This window comes from Ascaphus truei, chromosome 8 (assembly GCF_040206685.1).
Source record: "Ascaphus truei isolate aAscTru1 chromosome 8, aAscTru1.hap1, whole genome shotgun sequence".
In the NCBI taxonomy this organism is placed as follows: Eukaryota; Metazoa; Chordata; class Amphibia; order Anura; family Ascaphidae; genus Ascaphus; species Ascaphus truei.
The window spans coordinates 30,396,686-30,418,041 of NC_134490.1; the positions used below are offsets into that span (position 1 = coordinate 30,396,686).

Genomic DNA, 21,356 nt, shown 5'->3' on the forward strand with positions numbered 1-21,356 from the left:
TCCAGCCTCAGAGATAAACCCGCTGTACAACAGATTGCCGCGAGCATCACTAATATTTGGGTAATAATAAAATGGCGGCATACTACAATGATCAGAACTTAACTCTACTTCAGGAGACAGATTGTGTCACTCTGTCACTGTATATTAGGAAAGACTAACGGAGTGGGTCCTACATTCTATTCTCTGGCTGAGTCACCGTGTATCTCTGCAATGAGAGAGGCAAAGTTGCTCATAGGTCCCATCTCCACGTCACCCTCCCTGTGATGGCAGCGACTCCCTGACACTTGTCACTGACCCTGTACTGGGGACGCGGCTCTTCTATAAATTCGGCAGGGGTGTCCAGAGTTCCCCACTTGTAGGCCAGCTCGGCTCCTCTCCGCTTCCAGCCCTCCAGGAACAGGGTGGCCCAAACCACATTGAATAGAGCAAAGACCACGCAGCAGATGTCACGGCTGGTCTGCGAAAGAAACCACGAGCAGTGAGAGGGGACATTATCTGCTGGGGGAAGCACAGCCAAGGCCCATGTATTATGCATGAACTTCCTGCAGTCAAACTGCAGATCCGCTGGCAGATTCTACGCCGGTAGCACTTACAATGCACCCGACTTCCTGGGACCTGCCGAGCGTTCAATAAGTTAATCAAGAGTTTGGGCCTCAAGCTATAAGCAGCGATAAGCCCCTTATCGCCAGCTTATCGCCAAAAAAGCCTACTGCTATTCAGTAAGCCCTGATGAGCTGGCGATAAGAGCAAAAACTGCCACTTTTTTTAACAACCCCCACCCCCCCCCCTAACTGCGGTGATAAGCCGCTTATCACCAGCTCCTCAAACCCGCTCAATTCTAGTAGCCCTGATCAGCTTATCGAGGCTGATCGCTGCTCTGGAATGGAGATTTCCTCTCCAAATCGTCCCGCCACAAAAAGTTGGCAAGAAGCTGCCGAGAAGCGGCGAGACGGCACTTTGAAAAAAAAAATTACATTTTCCCTGCATCGGATTGATGCCGGGAGACTCCGGAGCCGATATCCATTAATACCAGCACCGGAGACACGCGGCAAGAATCTGATGCATGAAAAATGCATTTACAGGCAACTTCATTACCTTAGCGGTAAACAGCTACGGCAATGAAGGGGTTAACCAGCAGTGCCATGCTTATTGTGGTTAGCGGGGTGGGTAAAGGTGGTATTTGGCCTTTGATGGGTGTTTAGGCCGTGTGGGGGGCTTGCGGGTGGACTTAACCCCTTCATTACGTTAGCAGTTAATATCGCTAAGGTAATGAAAAGGTTAACCCCTCCCAGTACCCACCCGGTAGGCTTAAACACCCATCCTTTGGGCTAATACCCCCTTCACCCACCACCGCTACCCACAATAAAAAACAATACACACAATAGCCCTACTACCCACCTCCTAGGCCACCAAAAACCAATACAATATTTAATAAACAACAATACACAACCCACCCCCGTGCCCCCACATAAAACCATTATTTATTATTTTACACATAGGATTAATACCACAGGTCAGCGGGGGTCCCAGGGTGGCCCCCATGGGTGTCCGCAGGCCCCACAGGGCACACCGGAGGGTTCCCACGGGTGTCTGGGGGCCCTTGGGTAGTCCTCGCTAGGCTCCGTGGGCCTCCAGGTGGTCACCACGGGTGTCCGTGGGACCCAACGTGGACCACGGGTAGTCACGCGGGTGTTTAGGGGTCCCCGGGTCGTCCCCGCGGGTTTCTGGGGGCCCTGAGGTGGTTCCCACGGGTGTCTGTGGGCCCTCGGGTGGTCCCTGCGGGTGTCCGGAGGGCCCCACACGGGTCCCCGGGTGGTCCTCGCAGGTGTCCGGGGGTCCTCAGGTGGTCCCCATGGCCGTCCGGGGATCCACCAAACACATACAGTACAGTAATGTGCAAAATAACTATTATCCAGATATGGATAATAGATTATTTGCCCATTATTAAACACAACATTAGCCAGGCAGCATAAATAAAGTAAATAAAAACCATTCTACTGTATTCATCTGTACCAGAAACAGGCACAGATTAATGCATTAGCAGTCAATGGGCATTAAAAAACATTTTTTTAAAAATCCAATCAAAAAACCTGTAAAAATAAAAGTACATACAGTACATTCAATATTTATCTTACCTTTAGAAGCGTTGGCCCTCCGAATCCTGGGGAATCAGCAAGCTCTCGTACCGTGACATCACGAAACGCAATCCAACGCCATCTACCGTGAAGTTCAAGGACAGGTAACAAAAGTATTTTTTCTGTAATCTTCCATCATCTTCTTCTTTCTTCATCTGTGATTATTTCTTGATTTTTTTTATCTTCTGTCTTTATCTTCAACTGTTAATCCAATAACCCCATGTTAAATCCACGATGTTGACCCAACGGCTTCTTGAGCACAAATCAGACGTCACAGCCTTAAATATGGCCTGTGACGTCACATTTGGGCGGCAAAAGGTTCACCCACCATCTGATTGGCTGTGAAAACCATGTCCCCCTTTTTTTTTTTATGTGATGTCATGAAAGGGACTGAAGCCAGCCAATCAGAATGGCTGAACTTCATTTCCCTTTAAGATGACGTTACAAAATCAAACATGGCTGCCGTCACATGGTCTACTACAACCAATCAGATTGGGGATATAGTTCTCACAATCTGATTGACTGAAGTACCATGTGACTGTGGCCATGTGGGTGTGGTGACATCATGTTAAAGGGGAATGAAGCACCGCCATTCTGATTGGCTGGCTTCAGTCCCCTTCATGACGTCACATTAAAAAAAAAAAAAAGGGGGGGGCACATGGTTTTCACAGCCAATCAGACGGCGTGTGAACCATTTGCCTCCCAAATGTGATATCACAGACCATTTTTAAGGCCGTGACGTCTCATTTGAGCTCAAGAAGCCGTCGAGTCAACATCGTGGATTTAACATGGGGTTATTGAATTAACAGATTAAGTTAAAGACAGAAGATGATGGAAGATTACAGAAAGAAGAATTTTGTTACCTGCCCTTGATATTCACGGTGGATGGCGTTGGATTGAGTTTCATGACGTCACGGTACATGAGCTTGCTGATTCCCCAGCCAACGCTTCTAAAGGTAAGATAAATATTGAATGTATGTACTTGTATTTTTACAGTTTTTTTAACTGGATTTTTTTAAATTATGTTTTTCATTGCCCATTGACTGCTACTGTAATGTATTAATCTGTGCCTGTTTATGGTACAGATCAATACAGTGGGAGCCAATGCATTTTTTGGCCAATGTATTACTTCAATTGACTGTTTTATTTTCTATGTCTTTTTTTTGTTTAGATTACATTAATTTGAATTGTCGTGGCTTGTTTTTTTCTTTTTACGGATTGGTTAGCGATTTTATTTAATGATGTATTTTGGTGGCTACTGGTTTTAATTAATGTGTTGCCTAGCGGTTGTATGAATGAATAGTTGTGTTGGTTTCTGCTTTTAGGTATTACATTTATTTTTTGGCTAGTGGTATGATTTATGTTATTGATTGCATAGTGGTTTTAATTATTTTATTAAATGCCTAGTGGTTTTATTTCTTTAATTGATTGGCTAGTGGTTTTATTTAGTTAATTGCTTGGTTGGCTAGTGCTTTTAATTTTTGGTTCTGGGTGTTTAGGTGCTTGTTGTATCTGTTTTATTATTGTGTAGCTTATCCTGCCCATATTATATGGGTTTGATGTACTACTATACCACTCAATGGGTACAGGGTGGCTATAGTGGGTTCGGGGTGGGTGGTTAGGCCTCCCGGGTGGGTAGTGGGGCAGGGTGGATTAACCCCTTAATTACTATAGCGGTTATTAACCGCTAAAGTGATTAAGGGGTTAGGGGCCATTAGATTGTATTTTTATTGTATTGTTGCTGGCATCGGAGGACATGGCCCTGCAGTATGCTGGCGAGGACGCCCTTCATGTTGGTAGGGGTAAGTAGAACGGTTTTTATTTACTTTATTTATGCTGGCTGGCTAATGTTGTGTTTAATAATCGGCAAATAATCTATTATCCATATCTGGAAAATAGTTATTTTGCACATTACTGTACTGTATGTGTTTGGTGGGGGGGGGGGGGGGAGGGAAGGGCGAACACCCGTGGGAACTACCCGAGGGCCCCCTGACACCCTCGGGGACCACCCGTAAATCCAGTTGGGGACCAAGAACACCAACTAGAACCACCTGGAGACCCACGGAGCCTAGCGGGGACCACCCGATGGCCCCCAGACACCCGTAGGAACACCCCGGGGTGCCCTGTGGGGCCTGTGAACACCTGTTGGGACCACCCGGGGACCCACACCGGCTTGTGGTATTAATCCTGTGTGTAAAATAATAAATAATGGTTTTATGTGGGGGCACAGGGGGTGGGCTGTAGTGGTGGTTATTACATATTTTTTTTTTTTATAATGGTTATTACATATTTTAATTGAAATGTTATTACTAGTGTAGATGAGCCGGGGTTCTCCGGACCAGAACCGCGTTGTTCTCAGGTCCGGCGACCCCCTGCTTCCCGAGATACAGGACACGTTATAGGTGCCGGTATCTCCTATGCATGTAAATGTCCTGCGTCACGTGACTGGGACATTTCAATGCATAGGAGATACCGGCACCCCATAACGGGGCCTGTATCTCGGGAAGCAGGGGGTCCCCGGACCTGAAAACAACGCGGTTCTGCTCCGAAGAGACACCCTGCTCATCTACACTAGTAATAAAATTGAAATTAAAATATTTTTATTTCGGGGCGAGATTTTCGCAGAGAGAGAGGCGGCTCTCTCTGCGGCAGAAAGAACTCGCCAGGTGAGCCCTTTTCGGAGGGCAGATCATTTCGGCGCCGGCTACTCGCCATTTGTTGAAATGTTGCTATCACTGGTATTCGGGACTTTCTGCATACCGTGATAGCAACCCTGTCAAAAATGGCGATTTAAAACCCTGGCAAATTTTTCTATCGGACTTTACTGCATGAGCCCCTTTATCTGGCCTTGCATTTAAGGCACTGGTTTTTGAAGTGGGAATTTTTTTTTTAAGACGAAGTGCTGCTCTGTAACCCAAGGCAAGTCACCCTATCATGATTGTAAGCTCTTCAGGGCAGAGACTCATAGATCCCATAGTACAGCGATGTGCAAAGTGGGGAGTGCGCCCACCAGGGGGGCGCTGGATTTTTTTGGAGGGGGCGCGGGCGCTTGCAGATGTTCCACTTCTTCCCTGAGGCATTTAAACTAAATGCCGGGGGATCGCGTGAGGTCGCTGCAACAATAAAACGTACCTCGATTCAGATGCTGTGACGCGTCGCCATGGCAACGCGGCCTCAAATGATGCTGCGGTGTGATGTCACACTGCCGTCTCCAAGGAAATGGGGTCATGTGACGTAACGTCACATGACCCCCCGGTATCATTTGACTCTGCACACACGCGAAGGGGGGCGCAGCACAAAAAGTTTGCGCTCCCCTGCCATAGTATACAGTGCAGAGTGCCTGCATTAGAGATGTCTATGGATACCTTGTATCTGTATGTTACAGCTATCGCTCACTAATATCTTCTCCCCCTCTTTCTTGTGCCCATCACCTCTCTCCCCTTCTGACTCCTGCTTACCTGGTCAGACTCTGTAAAGAACCAGAGCATCATCCCAAACACAGCCGGGTACATGAGGGCCGAAGTGTAGAACCCAAGCCAGGAGAAGTACATGGCGATCTTCACCCCGAAATAATCACAAATGTCATCTGCGTATAGAGAACCACAGGGTGTCCAAGTACCACATCGACTGACATTAACTGCTTACCAGCCCCGTGTTGTACAGTGATGCTGAGTATCTCTATATGTGTTCATCCCCTTGCATGATGAATATGCTGTATTATATATTGATGTTGAGTATCTCTGTTTTCACCCCCTGCATAATGAATACGCTGTAATGTATACTGAGTATCTTCATATGTTTTGACACACTGAATATGCTAAATTGTATACTAAGTATCCCTGTACCCCAGTATCCCTGTACCCCAGTATCCCTGTACACGGCCAGCCCTCCAAAAACAAATATGCCGTACTGTATAATGATGCTGATCTCAACATAGTTTCAGCACCCCAACAATGATTAGACTGCATTGTACAATGATACAGTATCTCTACATAACTAGGCCAGTCATACTGCATAACTACTCTGAAACTGACCATGCTACAAAGTATATTGATGCAGAGTATCTCATTACATGTTCCTCCCCACAATTTGCTATAATCATCTGCTGTGGCGTCCATCACTGCAATCTTAAAATAACATACAGTAGGGCTTTATATATGTCTTTGGAGTGGGTAAGAGGCATTAGTGGGAGAGCAGATGTAATTATTGAGGGAAAGTCTGTGCGGTGGAAGGGCTGCCTCCTCTGGCCTTGAATTACCACCAACCCGCCAACCATTCCTCCTGAGAGAGCACCAGCAGCGCCTCCGTACCAAGGGGTTGTCTCTCGCAGACGGCCTGAACCCAGGACTTCATGAGACGACTCAGGATGCGCTGCTCGTGAATGGGAAACACCTGCTGAATCACTCCGCGGGCAGCCAGCTCTGGGACTGAGGGATGGAGGGGGGGAAGAGAAAGATTGGGAAAAGGAGGAGGCAGGGAAAGAGAGGGGGAAGTAGGGAGAGAAAAGGGAGGGGTGAAGAACATTTAAGAGAAAGAGAGAAGCAAAAGAAGAAGAAGGGTAGGGGAAGGAAGAAAGGAGAGAGAGAGAGAGAGAGAGAGAGAGAGAGAGAGGAGGGGAGGTCAAGGAGAGAAAGCAAGAGAGGGCCGAGGGAGGGAAGAGTCAAAGGAAAGGGGGATACGAGGATGAGGAGAGAGGAAGAGATGGATACAGAAAAAGAGATGGAGGGAGAAAAGGATAAAGAGACAGATTTAAATGTTAATAGTGGGGGGAAATGATGCAAAGATAGGTAGACATTTGTATAACCCAGTGTAATATGTATGTCTGATTAACCGTGCCTATACACCCACTGCCGCATACAAACTCTTCCACATCCCTCCTTTATGCCAGTGACTCTTCCAACAAGTAAAACTGAGGCAGAGCCCAATTATATTCTGACACAAGGTCTGTGGGGCCTTATTGTATCTATATTATACTAAGTGGCTTTATGAGTCCTCGTCAATATGCTCAGTCTTATAGCTTGATACTCAGTCCCAAGTTTATGATGGTGCAGCTCACTCACTGATTGGCTGCCCCTCCAGGAAGTGGATGTTATGTAGCGATTCCCCTTGTTTGGCTCTTAGGTTCTCCATCCAGTACCTGATGATGCTCTGACGTTCCTGTAGGAGTGTCAGAGAATCACAGAAAGTAACACAGCCAGCTGTGCCCCCACTCCATGCCAACGCAGATATTCAAACCAGCTGTGCCCCCACGGCATGCCAACGCAGATATTCAAACCAGCTGTGCCCCCACGGCATGCCAACGCAGATATTCATACCAGCTGTGCCCCCACTCCATGCCAACGCAGATATTCATACCAGCTGTGCCCCCACTCAATGCCAATGCAGATATTCAAACCAGCTGTGCCCCCACTCCATGCCAACGCAGATATTCAAACCAGCTGTGCTCCCACTCCATACCAACGCAGATATTCAAACCAGCTGTGCCCCCAATCCATGCCAATGCAGATATTCAAACCAGCTGTGCCCCCACTCCATGCCAATGCAGATATTCAAACCAGCTGTTCCCCCACTCCATGCCAAAGCAGATATTCAAACCAGCTGTGCCCCCACTCCATGCCAATGCAGATATTCATACCAGCTGTGCCCCCACTCCATGCCAACGCAGATATTCCAACCAGCTGTGCCCCCAATCCATGCCAACGCAGATATTCAAACCAGCTGTGCCCCCAATCCATGCCAACGTAGATATTCAAACCAGCTTTGCCCCCACTCCATGCCAACACAGATATTCAAACCAGCTGTGCCCCCACTCCATGCCAATGCAGATATTCAAACCAGCTGTGCCCCCACGGCATGCCAATGCAGATATTCAAACCAGCTGTGCCCCCACTCCATGCCAACGCAGATATTCAAACCAGCTGTGCCCCCACTCCATGCCAACGCAGATATTCAAACCAGCTGTGCTCCCACTCCATGCCAATGCAGATATTCAAACCAGCTGTGCCCCCACGCCATGCCAATGCAGATATTCAAACCAGCTATGCCCCCACTCCATGCCAACGCAGATATTCAAACCAGCTGTGCTCCCAATCCATGCCAATGCAGATATTCAAACCAGCTGTGCCCCCACGCCATGCCAATGCAGATATTCAAACCAGCTATGCCCCCACTCCATGCCAACGCAGATATTCAAACCAGCTGTGCTCCCAATTCATGCCAATGCAGATATTCAAACCAGCTATGCCCCCACTCCATGCCAACGCAGATATTCAAACCAGCTGTGCCCCCACTCCATGCCAATGCAGATATTCAAACCAGCTTTGCACCCACTCCATGCCAATGCAGATATTCAAACCAGCTGTGCACACCACTCCATGCCAATGCAGATAGATAGACTGGGCGTGCCTCCACTCCATGCCAATCCAGGTATGCAGACCAACCATGCCCGCACTCCATGCTAATGCAGATATTCAAACCAGCCGTGCCCCCCACTATATGCCAATGTAGACTTTGATAACAGCCCTTCCCCCACTATGTGCCAACGCAGACATTCAGACTAGTTATCCATGAATGAAGTAAATAGGCTGCACCTGCAGCGTATAATAACGCTGAGTATCTATCTCTTGGATTCAGTCAACAACTTAACCCCTTCACTGCCTGAAGAGCCAGAAACCCTTTGCTATTGTATATAGCAACTCCTCTCATACCTGCTCCTATTACCACTCCCTATAACTCCTCCCTAAAAGTTCCCTATAATGCTTCCCCTAATGGTTCCTATAACACCTCCCCTAACTGCTCCTATAACCGCTCCCTATAACTCCTTCCCTAACCACCTATAACCGCTCCCTATAACGCCTCCCCTAACTGCTCCTATACACGCTCCCTATAACTTCTCCCCTAACTGCTCCTATAACCGCTCCCTATAACTCCTCCCCTAACTGCTACTATACCCGCTCCCTATAACTCCTCCTCTAACTGCTACTATACCCGCTCCCTATAACTCCTCCTCTAACTGCTACTATACCCGCTCCCTATAACTCCTTCTCTAACTGCTACTATACCCGCTCCCTATAACTCCTCCTCTAACTACTCCTATAATCGCTCCCTATAACTCCTCCCCTTACTGCTCCTATAACCGCTCCCTATAACTCCTCCTCTAACTGCTCCTATACCCGCTCCCTATAACTCCTCCCCTAACAGCTCCTATAATCGCTCCATATAACTCCTCCCCTAACTGCTCCTATAACCGCTCCCTATAACTCCTCCCCTAACTGCTCCTATACCCGCTCCCTATAACGCCTCCCCTAACTGCTCCTATAACCGCTCCCTATAACTCCTTCCCTAACCGCCTATAACCGCTCCCTATAACTCCTCCCCTAACTGCTCCGATAACAGCTCCCTATAACTCCTCCCCTAACTGCTCCTATACCCGCTCCCTATAACTCCTCCTCTAACTGCTCCTATACCCGCTCCCTATAACTCCTCCTCTAACTGCTCCTATACCCGCTCCCTATAACTCCTCCCCTAACAGCTCCTATAACTCCTCCCCTAACTGCTCCTATAACCCCTCCCTATAAATCTTCCTCTAACTGCTACTATACCCGCTCCGTATAACTCCTCCTCTAACTGCTCCTATACCCGCTCCCTATAACTCCTCCCCTAACTGCTCCTATACCCGCTCCCTATAACTCCTCCTCTAACTGCTCCTATACCCGCTCCCTATAACTCCTCCTCTAACTGCTCCTATAACCGCTCCCTATAACTCCTCCTCTAACTGCTCCTATACCCGCTCCCTATAACTCCTCCTCTAACTGCTTCTATACCCGCTCACTATAACTCCTCCAACTGCTCCTATACCCGCTCCCTATAACTCCTCCTCTAACTGCTCCTATACCCGCTCCCTATAACTCCTCCCCTAAATGATCCTATACTAGCTCCCTATAACTCCACCCTTAATTAATCATATAACCTATACCTCCTCCTCTAACTGCTCCCTAAAACTCCTCCATTAACGGGTCATATAACCGCTCCTTATAACGCCTTCCCTAACTGATCCTATAACCACACCAAATCCATGAGTCGGCAGGTGCTCACCTGAGAGGTGAAGAAGTTCAGTTCGTTTTCGATGTTCTGGTAGATATAATCCTCCTCACATGAGAAGATCCTCGTCCCTCCCCCAAACTCCACCTTTATTGGTTTACGTAATCCAAGTTCCTCCGCACCACGCAGCAAACTGCCGGGAGAGGGGGGAACATTCTTACGGAAGCTTTTGCCTCTCGCCTTGTTTTTGGGGTAGGGTATTAACCCTCCAAAAATGCTTTTAAACAAAATATATTATTAAAAAGAGATGGGATGGGGGGGGGGGAGGGGAAGAAAGATTGGGAGCAGGCTGCAGGGGAGTACAGCAGGAGGTTCAGAGATGAGACGTACTTCTCGTATGTGGCCGTGACAAAGAAGGCGTAGATCCGGGTGTGTCTGTGGTGTCGGATTTGCATGATGAGCTCCGGGATCCCTAACCGCACGTGGTTCAGCAACCACAGCAGCGTATGGTCATCCATGGTGTCTGGAGGGAGATAGTAATAGCCATAAGAGGATGGTGGTAGTGGAGAGGTGTGAGTCGGTGATGGTAATAGGTGGGTGATTGTAGAAGGTATTATTTATTGAGCGATGGTTATGGAGAGGTATGAGTTGGTAATGGTAATAGGTGGGTGATTGTAGAAGGTATGTTATTGGGAGATGGTTATGGAACGTGTGAGTTGGTGAGGGTAATAGGTGGGTGATTGTAATAAGTATGAGTTATTGGGCGATGATTATGGAACGTGTGAGTCGGTGATGGTAATAGGTGGGTGATTGTAGAAGGTATTATTTATTGAGCGATGGTTATGGAGAGATATGAGTTGGTAATGGTAATAGGTGGGTGATTGTAGAAGGTATTAACTAGATAAGTGTACTTCAAAGACAAAGTGCACTAAAAGATCCCTATTGATGGCGCACTGCAGACCTATTTTATGTAATAACAAGGTCAAAAGCAGGTGAGTATCCGATAATTAAAAATATACTTTATTAATAGAGTTTAGCTAATATTAAAAATAGGTATATATCCAAAAAGGGAGGATCTATACCTATGAATTAATTCCCTCCATATAACAATCCAAATATAGTTAATGTTGGTACAAATGATCATAAGTGTAAATATTATTAGTAGAGAAATAATATCTCTTAGTTTGAGTATAAGGGCTACTGTCTAATGATACATAATGTTGTTGATCAGAATATCTTATATATATTTCCACACGTTTTAGTGGAATAATGGATGTCACAAAGAGGTGAACAATTACAAAATTTATACAGTCATGTCGGCTAGGACCCATACCGGTCTCTGTCTGATGGACTTAACAGCTCACAAGACACAACCATGGAAATTCAATAAACTCTTATGCAGAATACTGATTAGAATAATGATCATAAGTCTTTCTCCCACTGACATCTACTACGTTATTAGAGATTGTTATATAGGACAGGTATCACGGAGTATCATGCGCATGCGCAGTCTATTACACTGAATCCTATTTGAAGGAATTAACAAGTACATGGTTCACTATATGCATGATCACACTGATATTAGCAGATTTGCTTTATACTGCTAGATACACTGCCTAACTTTGTCACCTTATGTATATACACTGAAGTTTCGATTCCTTTATTTGAGCAGCACATTTCTACTTAAACTATTTAGAGGTTTAAGGGATTTCACTTCATTATATCTCTATCTTAGGTGGGAGATTTTCCATTATGTATCATTAGACAGTAGCCCTTATACTCAAACTAAGAGATATTATTTCTCTACTAATAATATTTACACTTATGATCATTTGTACCAACATTAACTATATTTGGATTGTTATATGGAGGGAATGAATTCATAGGTATAGATCCTCCCTTTTTGGATATATATCTATTTTTATTATTAGCTAAACTCTATTAATAAAGTATATTTTTAATTATCGGATACTCACCTGCTTTTGACCTTGTTATTACATAAAATAGGTCTGCAGTGCGCCATCAATAGGGATCCTTTAGTGCACTTTGTCTTTGAAGTACACCTATCTAGTTAATACTCAATCTCCTCCCAGGCAGCACGCAGTTACCTTACCAAGGGGTTATAGAGCGAGGTGCTCACACATTTTCCTCCTGATGGTAGAAGGTATAAGTTATTGGGAGATGATTATGGAACGTGTGAGTTGGTTATGGTAATAGGTGGGTGATTGTAATAGGTATGAGTTATTGGGGGATGGTTATGGAGGGGTGTGAGTTGGTGATGGTAATAGGTGGGTGATTGTAGAAGGTATTATTTATTGAGCGATGGTTATGGAGAGGTGTGAGTTGGTGATGGTAATAGGTGGGTGATTGTTGTAGGTATAACATATTGGGTGATTGTTATGGAGCGTGAGAGTCGGTGATGGTAATATGTAGGTGGGTGATTGTAGCAGGTATAAGTTATTGGGTGATGGTTATGGAGCGTGTGAGTCATTGATAGTAATATGTGGGTGATTGTAGTAGATATAAGTTATTGGGTGATGGTTATGGAACGTGTGAGTTGGTGATGGTAATAAGTGGGTGAGTGTAGCAGGTATAAGTTATTGGGTCATGGTTATGGAGCGTGTGAGTCATTTATAGTAATATGTGGGTGATTGTGGTAGATATAAGTTATTGGGTGATGGTTATGGAACGTGTGAATTGGTGATGGTAATAAGTGGGTGATTGTAGTAGGTATAAGTTATTGGGTGATGGTTATGGATGGATGTGAGTCGGTAATGGTAATAGGTGGGTAACTGTAGAAAGTATGTTATTGCAGGGTTGCGCAAACTGGGAGGCACCAGATTATTATTTTTGGGGGGGAGCGCAGAGCTTACAGAGGTCCCACGCTCTTCCCCAAAGCATTTAAATTAAATCCCGGGGGAGCGTGCACAAGGCCTCTGTAGGTCCCTTACCTGGTCTCAGCTTCTGTCAAATAGCACCGCCGGTCACATGACGTAACGTCGCCATGGTAACGCGACAGCGCAAACCAACTGCGAACAGGTAATGAGTGGGGCGCGAGCAGGCAGGGGGACGCAGACTGAAAAGTTTGCGCACCCGAGTTATTGGGTGATGGTTATGAGTCGGTAATGGTAATAAGTGGGTGAAAGTGGTATAATTATAGGTCGGTGGATGATGCTTGTGGAGGGGTGTGAATGGGTGATGGTAACGGGTGGGTGTAGCTAAGTGACAGTAGTATGGTTATAGGCGGGTGGGTGACACCAGTCGGCAGTGTTATTGGTCTGTTACCTGAGAAGGTCATGAGCACATCACAGTTCTCCGTGGGCACTGTTCTCATCCAGGATTTGTGGGATGTGATGTATCGCCCAGCCTGCAGGAGGCGCTTCCCGAACAGCTTATCTGCGGTTAGAAGGTACAGGAGGAGAGGGTGACGCAGGGGATGGGAAATGATCTACACCATGCTCTGAAGTAACACAGAAACAAGACAACTGCCAGAAGATACGCCCTTTGTCCCACCGAGTCTGCCCACCTTCCTACCGGCTAGGAAGCCTCCGGCACCATTAGATCACTAATAATTTATATGAAGAATCCCCCATTGTTTATTTCCCAAGCAGGTTTTAATTCCTTTACTGTATCAGTCTCTGTCAACTTTGCTGGGAGACTGTTCGATGAATCAACTACCCTCAAAACTAATTGTGGTTAATATGGTTTAATCCAGGATTTCCTTAACCAGGAGGGAGTAGGAGAGGTTTATTGGTGACGACACTGCTTTTCATTAAAGTGGATACACACACAGCCTGTTGCCTCTACGACTTAACGATTTAGAAGATGGGTGCGGGAATGCTGAACGTGGAACCTTTAGGATTAGACGGGGTGTGTGGATGCAGAGCAGGTCACCTCTAGGACTGAATGGTTGATGAGGTGGGTGCATGGATACACAGAGGCTGTGGCTTCACAGCTCAAAGGTCAGTGGAAACTGATATTCACCCGCCCAATATTTCTGGTTATAAATAGTGCAGCGCAGTGCCAGCTTGTCCAGCAGTGAAAGGGTTAATCGCAGCTCTCTTTCAAAACAAAAATGATAGGCCTGCCAAGTATCACTCAACAGGGCTAAATATCACTCATTAGGACTAAGTATCACTCATTAGGCCTAAGTATCACTTGTATGACTATCACTTGTTAGGACTAAGTATCACTCATTAGGCCTAAGTATCACTTGTATGACTATCACTCGTTAGGACTAAGTATCACTTGTATGACTAAGTATCACTCGTTAGGACAAGGTGCCACTCATCCGGACTAAGTATCACTCATCGGGATTTTGAAGATATGGGCAATGAGGCTCTTATAATGAAGGTGAAGCCCAGCTATTGCCCTATCGTCTGGATGAAAATACAGGCTTGCCCTGTATATACATCCTATTGTGGCTCATCTGGCCAAATATATTAGGTGAGTGTATATGTGTAAACCTTTATTTTCTATGTGACATGTATTTGTTCTTGTGTAACTGTGTTTCTTTGTTCCCTTGGCATGCTTGGCTGGTAATACACTTACCAAGCCTGCACAACCAGGAATCCGGGTTTAGCTGGCTCCACGAGAGGGTTGAGGACAGGGGAGAGTGGGGATGGGCCAGCCTCCTATCTGGGAGCCATTGTCTGCACCAGACAGAGAGGCACCTATCTCATCAAGAGATAGCAAGTCAGCATTGAAAACATGAGCAGGTAGGTGCTGTTCTCATTGTCTGTTTTGTAATGTCCGCCCTCCTTGCCTCAGCCTCCCCATCACACCTCCAGCCCAGATTGGTCAACACAACTGAGCCCTTGCACTGTGATTGGCCCAACACACAGCATCTGAGCTGTGAGTGGTTGCAGCCCCGTTCCCCATGATTTCCCATGAAGGGGAATCTAGAAAAGGAGCAGCCGATCTCAGCGACCTTACGGAGGCTAGTGTGTAGATGAACTAAACGGTATACTCTGAGGTTGTGCCGGAGACGCCCCAAGACAAGGCTGTCTGCTATTCCGAGCGGGAGATTCAAAGTTACTCTGCTGTGACTTGTATCCAGCGCTGCCTGTAGTACCCAATCCCTCACAGGAATGGAAGCTGCGCCGGGCACGCCATTTCGGTGGCGCCGGGCACCTAGGACTCCCCTGTTTCGAGTGAGTATAGCTCTTTTGCTGATATTGTGTTGCGTCTTCTGGCTCCGTTCAGAATCAATAAAAGTTTATTTGATCTCTGTGTCATGTGTGGTGCTTGGTCCCATAAAAGAGTTTTAGTCTCCTGTGAAAGGGACAGGGATTAAGTGTCACTCATCGGAATGAAGTGTTACTCATTAGGAAGAGATCACTCTTTAGAACTAAGTATCATTCATTAGGACATAGTGTCACTCATTAGCCAGAGGTACCACTCAACTGGACTAAGTGTCACTTATTAGGACTAGGTGTCACCCATTAAGAGTAAGTCTCACTCATTAGTAGGATTAAGTGTCACTCACTAGTACTGTCACTCATTAGGACTAAGTGTCACTCAGTAGGACTAGGTGTCACTCATTAGGACTAAGTGTTAATAATTAGGACTAAGTGCCAATCATTAGGACTAGGTGTCACTCAGTAGGACTAGGTGTCACTCATCAGGACTAAATGACACAAATTAGGACTAAGTGTCACTCAGTAGGACTAGATGTCACTCATCAGGACTAAGTGTCACTCATTAGGACTAAGTGTCACTCAATAGACGGCAACCTCGCTTTTTTCAGAACAGGTCTCCCTCATTGGAAGGCAGTGAGTTATAAGGAGTCTCACTATTCTGAGTGTGTCTCACGAAACATAATACTGTACAGACTCACTCATTAGCAGTAAGGCTGCGGCCATGTTATGGGAGACCACGCGGAGGTGTGCGCGTGCGGCGCAATCACAATGCCTTAAAACAATGATCGCAGCCATGGACCGCGCGTGGACCGTGCGTGCGACAGCGCGTGGTGCACGAGGAATCAGTTACATTTCATTCCACGGCGTGACGGCCAGGTCACGTGAGCGGTTCCCCCAATGAGGGCAGACCAGCTCCATGATGTCAGAGCCACGCCCCAGCCACGCCTCCCCATCATGTCTAGCCTGGCCACAAAATGCTCCCGCTAACATCACATGCACGGACGCGAGCGTGCGGTCACCATGGACGCAGCCTTAGTCTCACTCATCCCAAGCCTCATGGATTACAACAGTGTCTGTCACTCACTAAATAATTGTCCTCTACTGCTACATTTTGCTTAGTTCTGTTCTTAAACCTGGGGCCATTTCAGTGATTTGGACCAATAAATAATTGGACCTTTGGACCAATAAATAATTCCAGGAGTTGTATTACCAGCAATTCTGCTGTAAGAGCATCTTCCTGGTTACCACCTGCAGCCCACAAGCGCAATAAATTACCCAGAATACCCCAGGCCCTCAGAATTCCCTAGTAAGGACAATGCACTGTTGTTGGCATCTGAACTGCTGAGGAGGCGTAAGACAGGAACAGCGAGGGCATTGTTACTGCGTCCTCGGCAGCTCCCACAATCCCTGCACAGCCAATCACGGGTCCTTCATGTGACAGCTGCTGGGTACATGGCACACAGTCCCAGCAACTGAGGACACACCTAAGACCTTTACACTGTAGTCAATGGTCAAAGAATGGTGGCAATGGTACAAAGTAACACGTTTTAATTAACAAACCCAGAGTACCACAATTTTTTTATTGACCGATTAATGGTTTGTTTTTCTATTAAAAGAACAAATGGTGTATTTTATGAAGGCTCTCTCTCCCCATAACTCCTCCTATTGCTCCATATAACCGCTCCCTATAACTCCTCCCATTGCCCTATGTAACCTTTCTTTATAACTCCTCCTATTGCTCCATGTGACGGTATGGGTAAATGTGATTGCTTTAAATAAAGGTCAAGCCCATATCTGTATTGTAAGCCTGGTTCCAGCACTTCAGGGACTAGGGGTTAATGTTATGTTCAGGAGAAATTTTGCAAAGTTGTCTGTGACTTTTTTGTTGTTGCAGTTCTACCCACCAATCAAGGGCTGGGTGATATTGAAAGCACCTGAACTCCTTTTTATGTAGCCATGCTGTGCCAGGAGGTATAAAGGTGCAGTGAGACCCCTGTTAGTTAGCTCTAGTTCCCGTTGCAGTGCTAGTTCCTGTGCAGATTCCAGGCAGGAGGTCCAGTCGGGTCAGTTCCAAGACCAGGTCCTGAAGACATTGCATGGAAGAACAGGGGAAATCTCTTGTGGGAGATCCCTGCGCTTAGTTCTGCAGGGTACCCCCTGTTATCTCAGTGGGTTAATATGTGTTATATGTCTGTACAGTGTTAGATACCCTTTTTCCCCCAAAAAAATCAATTTTATCAACTTTTCTGTCTGGCGAATTGATCCCTGGTTTAATAGTCCGGTCTCCCCGTGACACTCCATATAACCGCTCCTAATGCTCCTTATAACTGCTTCCTATAACTCCTCCCATTGCCCCATATAACATCTCCCTATATCTCATCTTATAGTCTCCCCTATATCACAAGCTGATGTACCCAGGAGCAAAGCCGCTTAATACAATGATGCTAAGAGATATTAGGATGATATGAAATGCCGGTTTCTTACAGCTTGTGCAATTTGACTTTGCTACATCAACAAAAAAATGTGCATTTCATTAGATACACTGCTGCATTATCTCTGAAATCCTGCAGACTAGCACAGTCAATGCAGCTGTCAGAGAGAGAGAGAGAGAGAGAGAAGCCTTGTATTCAATGTGCTGAGAAGCTTCTTCCCTGTACTGGGGAAGGGATTGGCTCCATTCAACTTAATAGGACTAAGGGCCTCATGCAGAGAGCAGCGCTAACAGGAAAAGCGGCATTTTTTGGCGAAATCTGCCTTTAGAAAGGCAGGTAATGGCGAGTGTAGAAAAAAGCACCATTTATTTATTTTTATTTTTTAAATCACGCCGCGCGGCTGGCGAGAACCTAAATCTCGCCAGTTTTTAAAAGGTCCCTATTCAGAAAGGGACGATCGCCATCTAGCGGCTGTTCGCGCCAAAAACATGGCGCGAAATTCAACAATTAGCTCCGCCAACTAAAGTTGGCAAGAAGCTGGAGGAGCTCGGCGGCCATAGGGGAGGGAAAAAAAAACGGCGAATTTTTTCTAAGACATTTTAGCAGCGCGCATCTCTCCATTTTCAACTGGACACACGCATTCATGAAAAAAAATAGCAGATTTCTCACCTTCCTGCATATGGAGAAAAAATCTCCCCATTAAAGGTACATTTTATTTCCCTCGCCAATAATTTCCAGCGCTGCTCTCTGCATAGGCCCCTAAATCTTCAGACAAGAAAAGTGACAGACCGCACCCACCAACGAATAATATGCGGGACCCCTTGTAATCCTTAGAAACTATAATATATATACATTGTCAAAAAGAGTAAGGAAACAGATAGCAAAAATAAATGTTACTATATGTGAAAAACGTACAACAAAATGTGGCTGAAGCATACACAGAAAGTGTGAACAAAGAAGACACACGATAACAAGTTATGCTACAAAGTGTCCCTCCCATAGGATATGCAAAGAATTAAACTGGTATAGTCTGAAGGATGGACTGGTTTGTACTCAGTGTGTATAACTTAGCCACGTCGCAGTGTTTGTCCAAAGTGTCCAACTGAGCCACCTTATGGTATAAAGAAACCCCCTGGGTTGGGAGTATGGGGATGTGGACAGTGTAAGCTAAGGGCATGTAATCCAAGATAAGGAGGAAAAACTCCCAAAAAGACATTCAATAGGAGGTAGAGAATAAGTAACAACAGGCAAAAAAGCGGCAATATATAGGGGGGGTCCACATTTCGGGGTAAAGACCTCCAAATGTCCAAACGGTCAAATTGTGGCAAAAACCACTGAAGCTGTAAATGTCAGACTTCCAGCTATCACGGAACCGGAGATAGCAATATTGGGTTTTAAAACCTCATGTTACACAAACCACATTTCAAAACCAGCAGTAATTGCAACAGCCCTGTAACCTCTGCATAGGAATACATGGCATTCTGTATGTCACTGCAAATGGTGGCCAAAAAGGTGGGAAGGGAACACAGGGCCATAAACATTCAACCACAGTTAACCCCTTCCCTCCCGGCCTGATCCCAGTGTAGATATTTGGTGCAATCACGTCACAGGGCGAGAACACATAAAACAAAGGGGAATACATTTTGTGCTGAAGCAGGGGACTGCAGAAATACATGTATATGATTCCATTAACCCCTCACATCCTGCACGATTGTAGGGCTGCCAACTGGGGGGTGACCCCTTTATTACACACCTGGCAAGCTCACCATGACAGGGGTTAATTATCAGCCATGGAGCATGTATGTACATGTACTGTATGTCTGAACGTCTATGTGTATGTATTAGTGAAAGCCTTTTTATATATTTTTTTGTTGCTATGGCCCTATAGTGGGACCCTACACTGCCCCACCCCAGGCCCACACTGGCCCTTGTATCACTGGTAGTTAGCCAGCTCATAGCTCATACTCCTGTCTGTGGCTGGTGTGACTTCACACGTCTGCAACTCAAAGTGGGGGATTATATTTGCGGTACTCACATACGTGCTAACGTGTGCAGCTCTTATGATGGAGATCTGACTGGAAATCTCTTAATCTTCCCCTAATGTGCTGGAACGAGGGACATTTTCTTTCAGGGTGAAAGTAGAGATGTGTTATAGAGCGTGTAATGAGTTCTTCTTTCAGTATACACTCTTCTGCTATACCAGTACACACACAGCTGTTGCACTCTGCTGTACCAGTACACACACAGCTGTTGTACTCTGCTGTACCAGTACACACACAGCTGTTGCATTCTGCTATACCAGTACACACACAGCTGTTGTTGCACTCTCTACTTTTCTAGTGTACACACAGTTCTGCCACTGCACTCCGCTACAGTATACCAGTACACATACAGCTGTTGTTGCACGCTCTGCTATTGCAGAACACACACACAGTTCTGTCACTGCACCCTCTCCTATTTCATCTCTCAGCCCCTCTTGGGTTGGTGCCAGAAAGTAGTCACATTATCTCATCATTGCCAGGCTGGTGACGCGGGGACCCCAGGAATGGGCTCACAAGACGTCTCAGGAGGGGCTGCTCACTCTGCAGGATCGCAGAGGGCATCTCCAGCCCCAAATAAACATTACAAGAGACAGCTGAAGGAGACTCCCGCCCCCACCCCAGAGCATCACAGACCCCACCCTGGGGGAGGGGAATCACTGTATTTATATAACCACTGTGAAGGATGAGACCACCAGACCCTCTGTATTATATAACCAATGTGAGGGGGGAGACCACCAGACCCTCTGTATTATATAACCAATGGGAGGGGGGAGACCACCACACCCTCTGTATTATATAATCACTGGGAGGGGGGAGACCACAGACCCTCTGTATTATATAATCACTGGGAGGGAGAGACCACCAGACTCTCTGTATTATATAATCACTGGGAGGGAGCGAGACCACCAGACTCTCTGTATTATATAATCACTGGGAGGGAGCGAGACACCAGACTCTCTGTATTATATAATCACTGGGAGGGAGAGACCACCAGACTCTATGTATTATATAATCACTGGGAGGGGCGAGACCACCAGACCCTCTGTATTATATAATCACTGGGAGGGAGCGAGACCACAGACCCTCTGTATTATATAATCACTGGGAGGGGGAGACCACCAGACCCTCTGTATTATATAACCACTGGGAGGGGGAGACCACAGACCCTCTGTATTATATAACCACTGGGAGGGGGAGACCACCAGACTCTCTGTATTATATAACCACTGGGAGGGGGAGACCACCAGACCTCTGTATTATATAATCACTGGGAGGGAGCGAGACCACCAGACCCTCTGTATTATATAATCACTGGGAGGGGGAGACCACCAGACCCTCTGTATTATATAATCACTGGGAGGGGGAGACCACCAGACCTCTGTATTATATAATCACTGGGAGGGAGCGAGACCACCAGACTCTCTGTATTATATAACCACTGGGAGGGGGAGACCACAGACCCTCTGTATTATATAATCACTGGGAGAGGAGACCACCAGACCCTCTGTATTATATAATCACTGGGAGGGGGGAGACCACCAGACTTTCTGTATTATATAACCACAG

At 46.3% G+C, this 21,356-nt stretch overlaps 1 protein-coding gene across 3 annotated transcripts in view; it reads right to left on the reverse strand.

Annotated features, from left to right (window-relative positions):
- ANO8 (anoctamin 8) overlaps positions 1 to 21,356 on the reverse strand; it is a 62,613-nt gene that overhangs the window by 17,955 nt on the left and 23,302 nt on the right. For all 3 annotated transcript variants that reach the window (XM_075611099.1, XM_075611096.1, XM_075611097.1), the window contains exons 2-8: positions 13,461 to 13,571; positions 10,566 to 10,698; positions 10,230 to 10,368; positions 7,196 to 7,292; positions 6,446 to 6,562; positions 5,594 to 5,721; positions 296 to 457 (exon numbers count right to left, since the gene is read on the reverse strand). In XM_075611099.1, the coding sequence (XP_075467214.1) occupies positions 296 to 457; positions 5,594 to 5,721; positions 6,446 to 6,562; positions 7,196 to 7,292; positions 10,230 to 10,368; positions 10,566 to 10,698; positions 13,461 to 13,571 (887 nt within the window). The remainder of the gene's footprint in view (positions 1 to 295; positions 458 to 5,593; positions 5,722 to 6,445; positions 6,563 to 7,195; positions 7,293 to 10,229; positions 10,369 to 10,565; positions 10,699 to 13,460; positions 13,572 to 21,356) is intronic.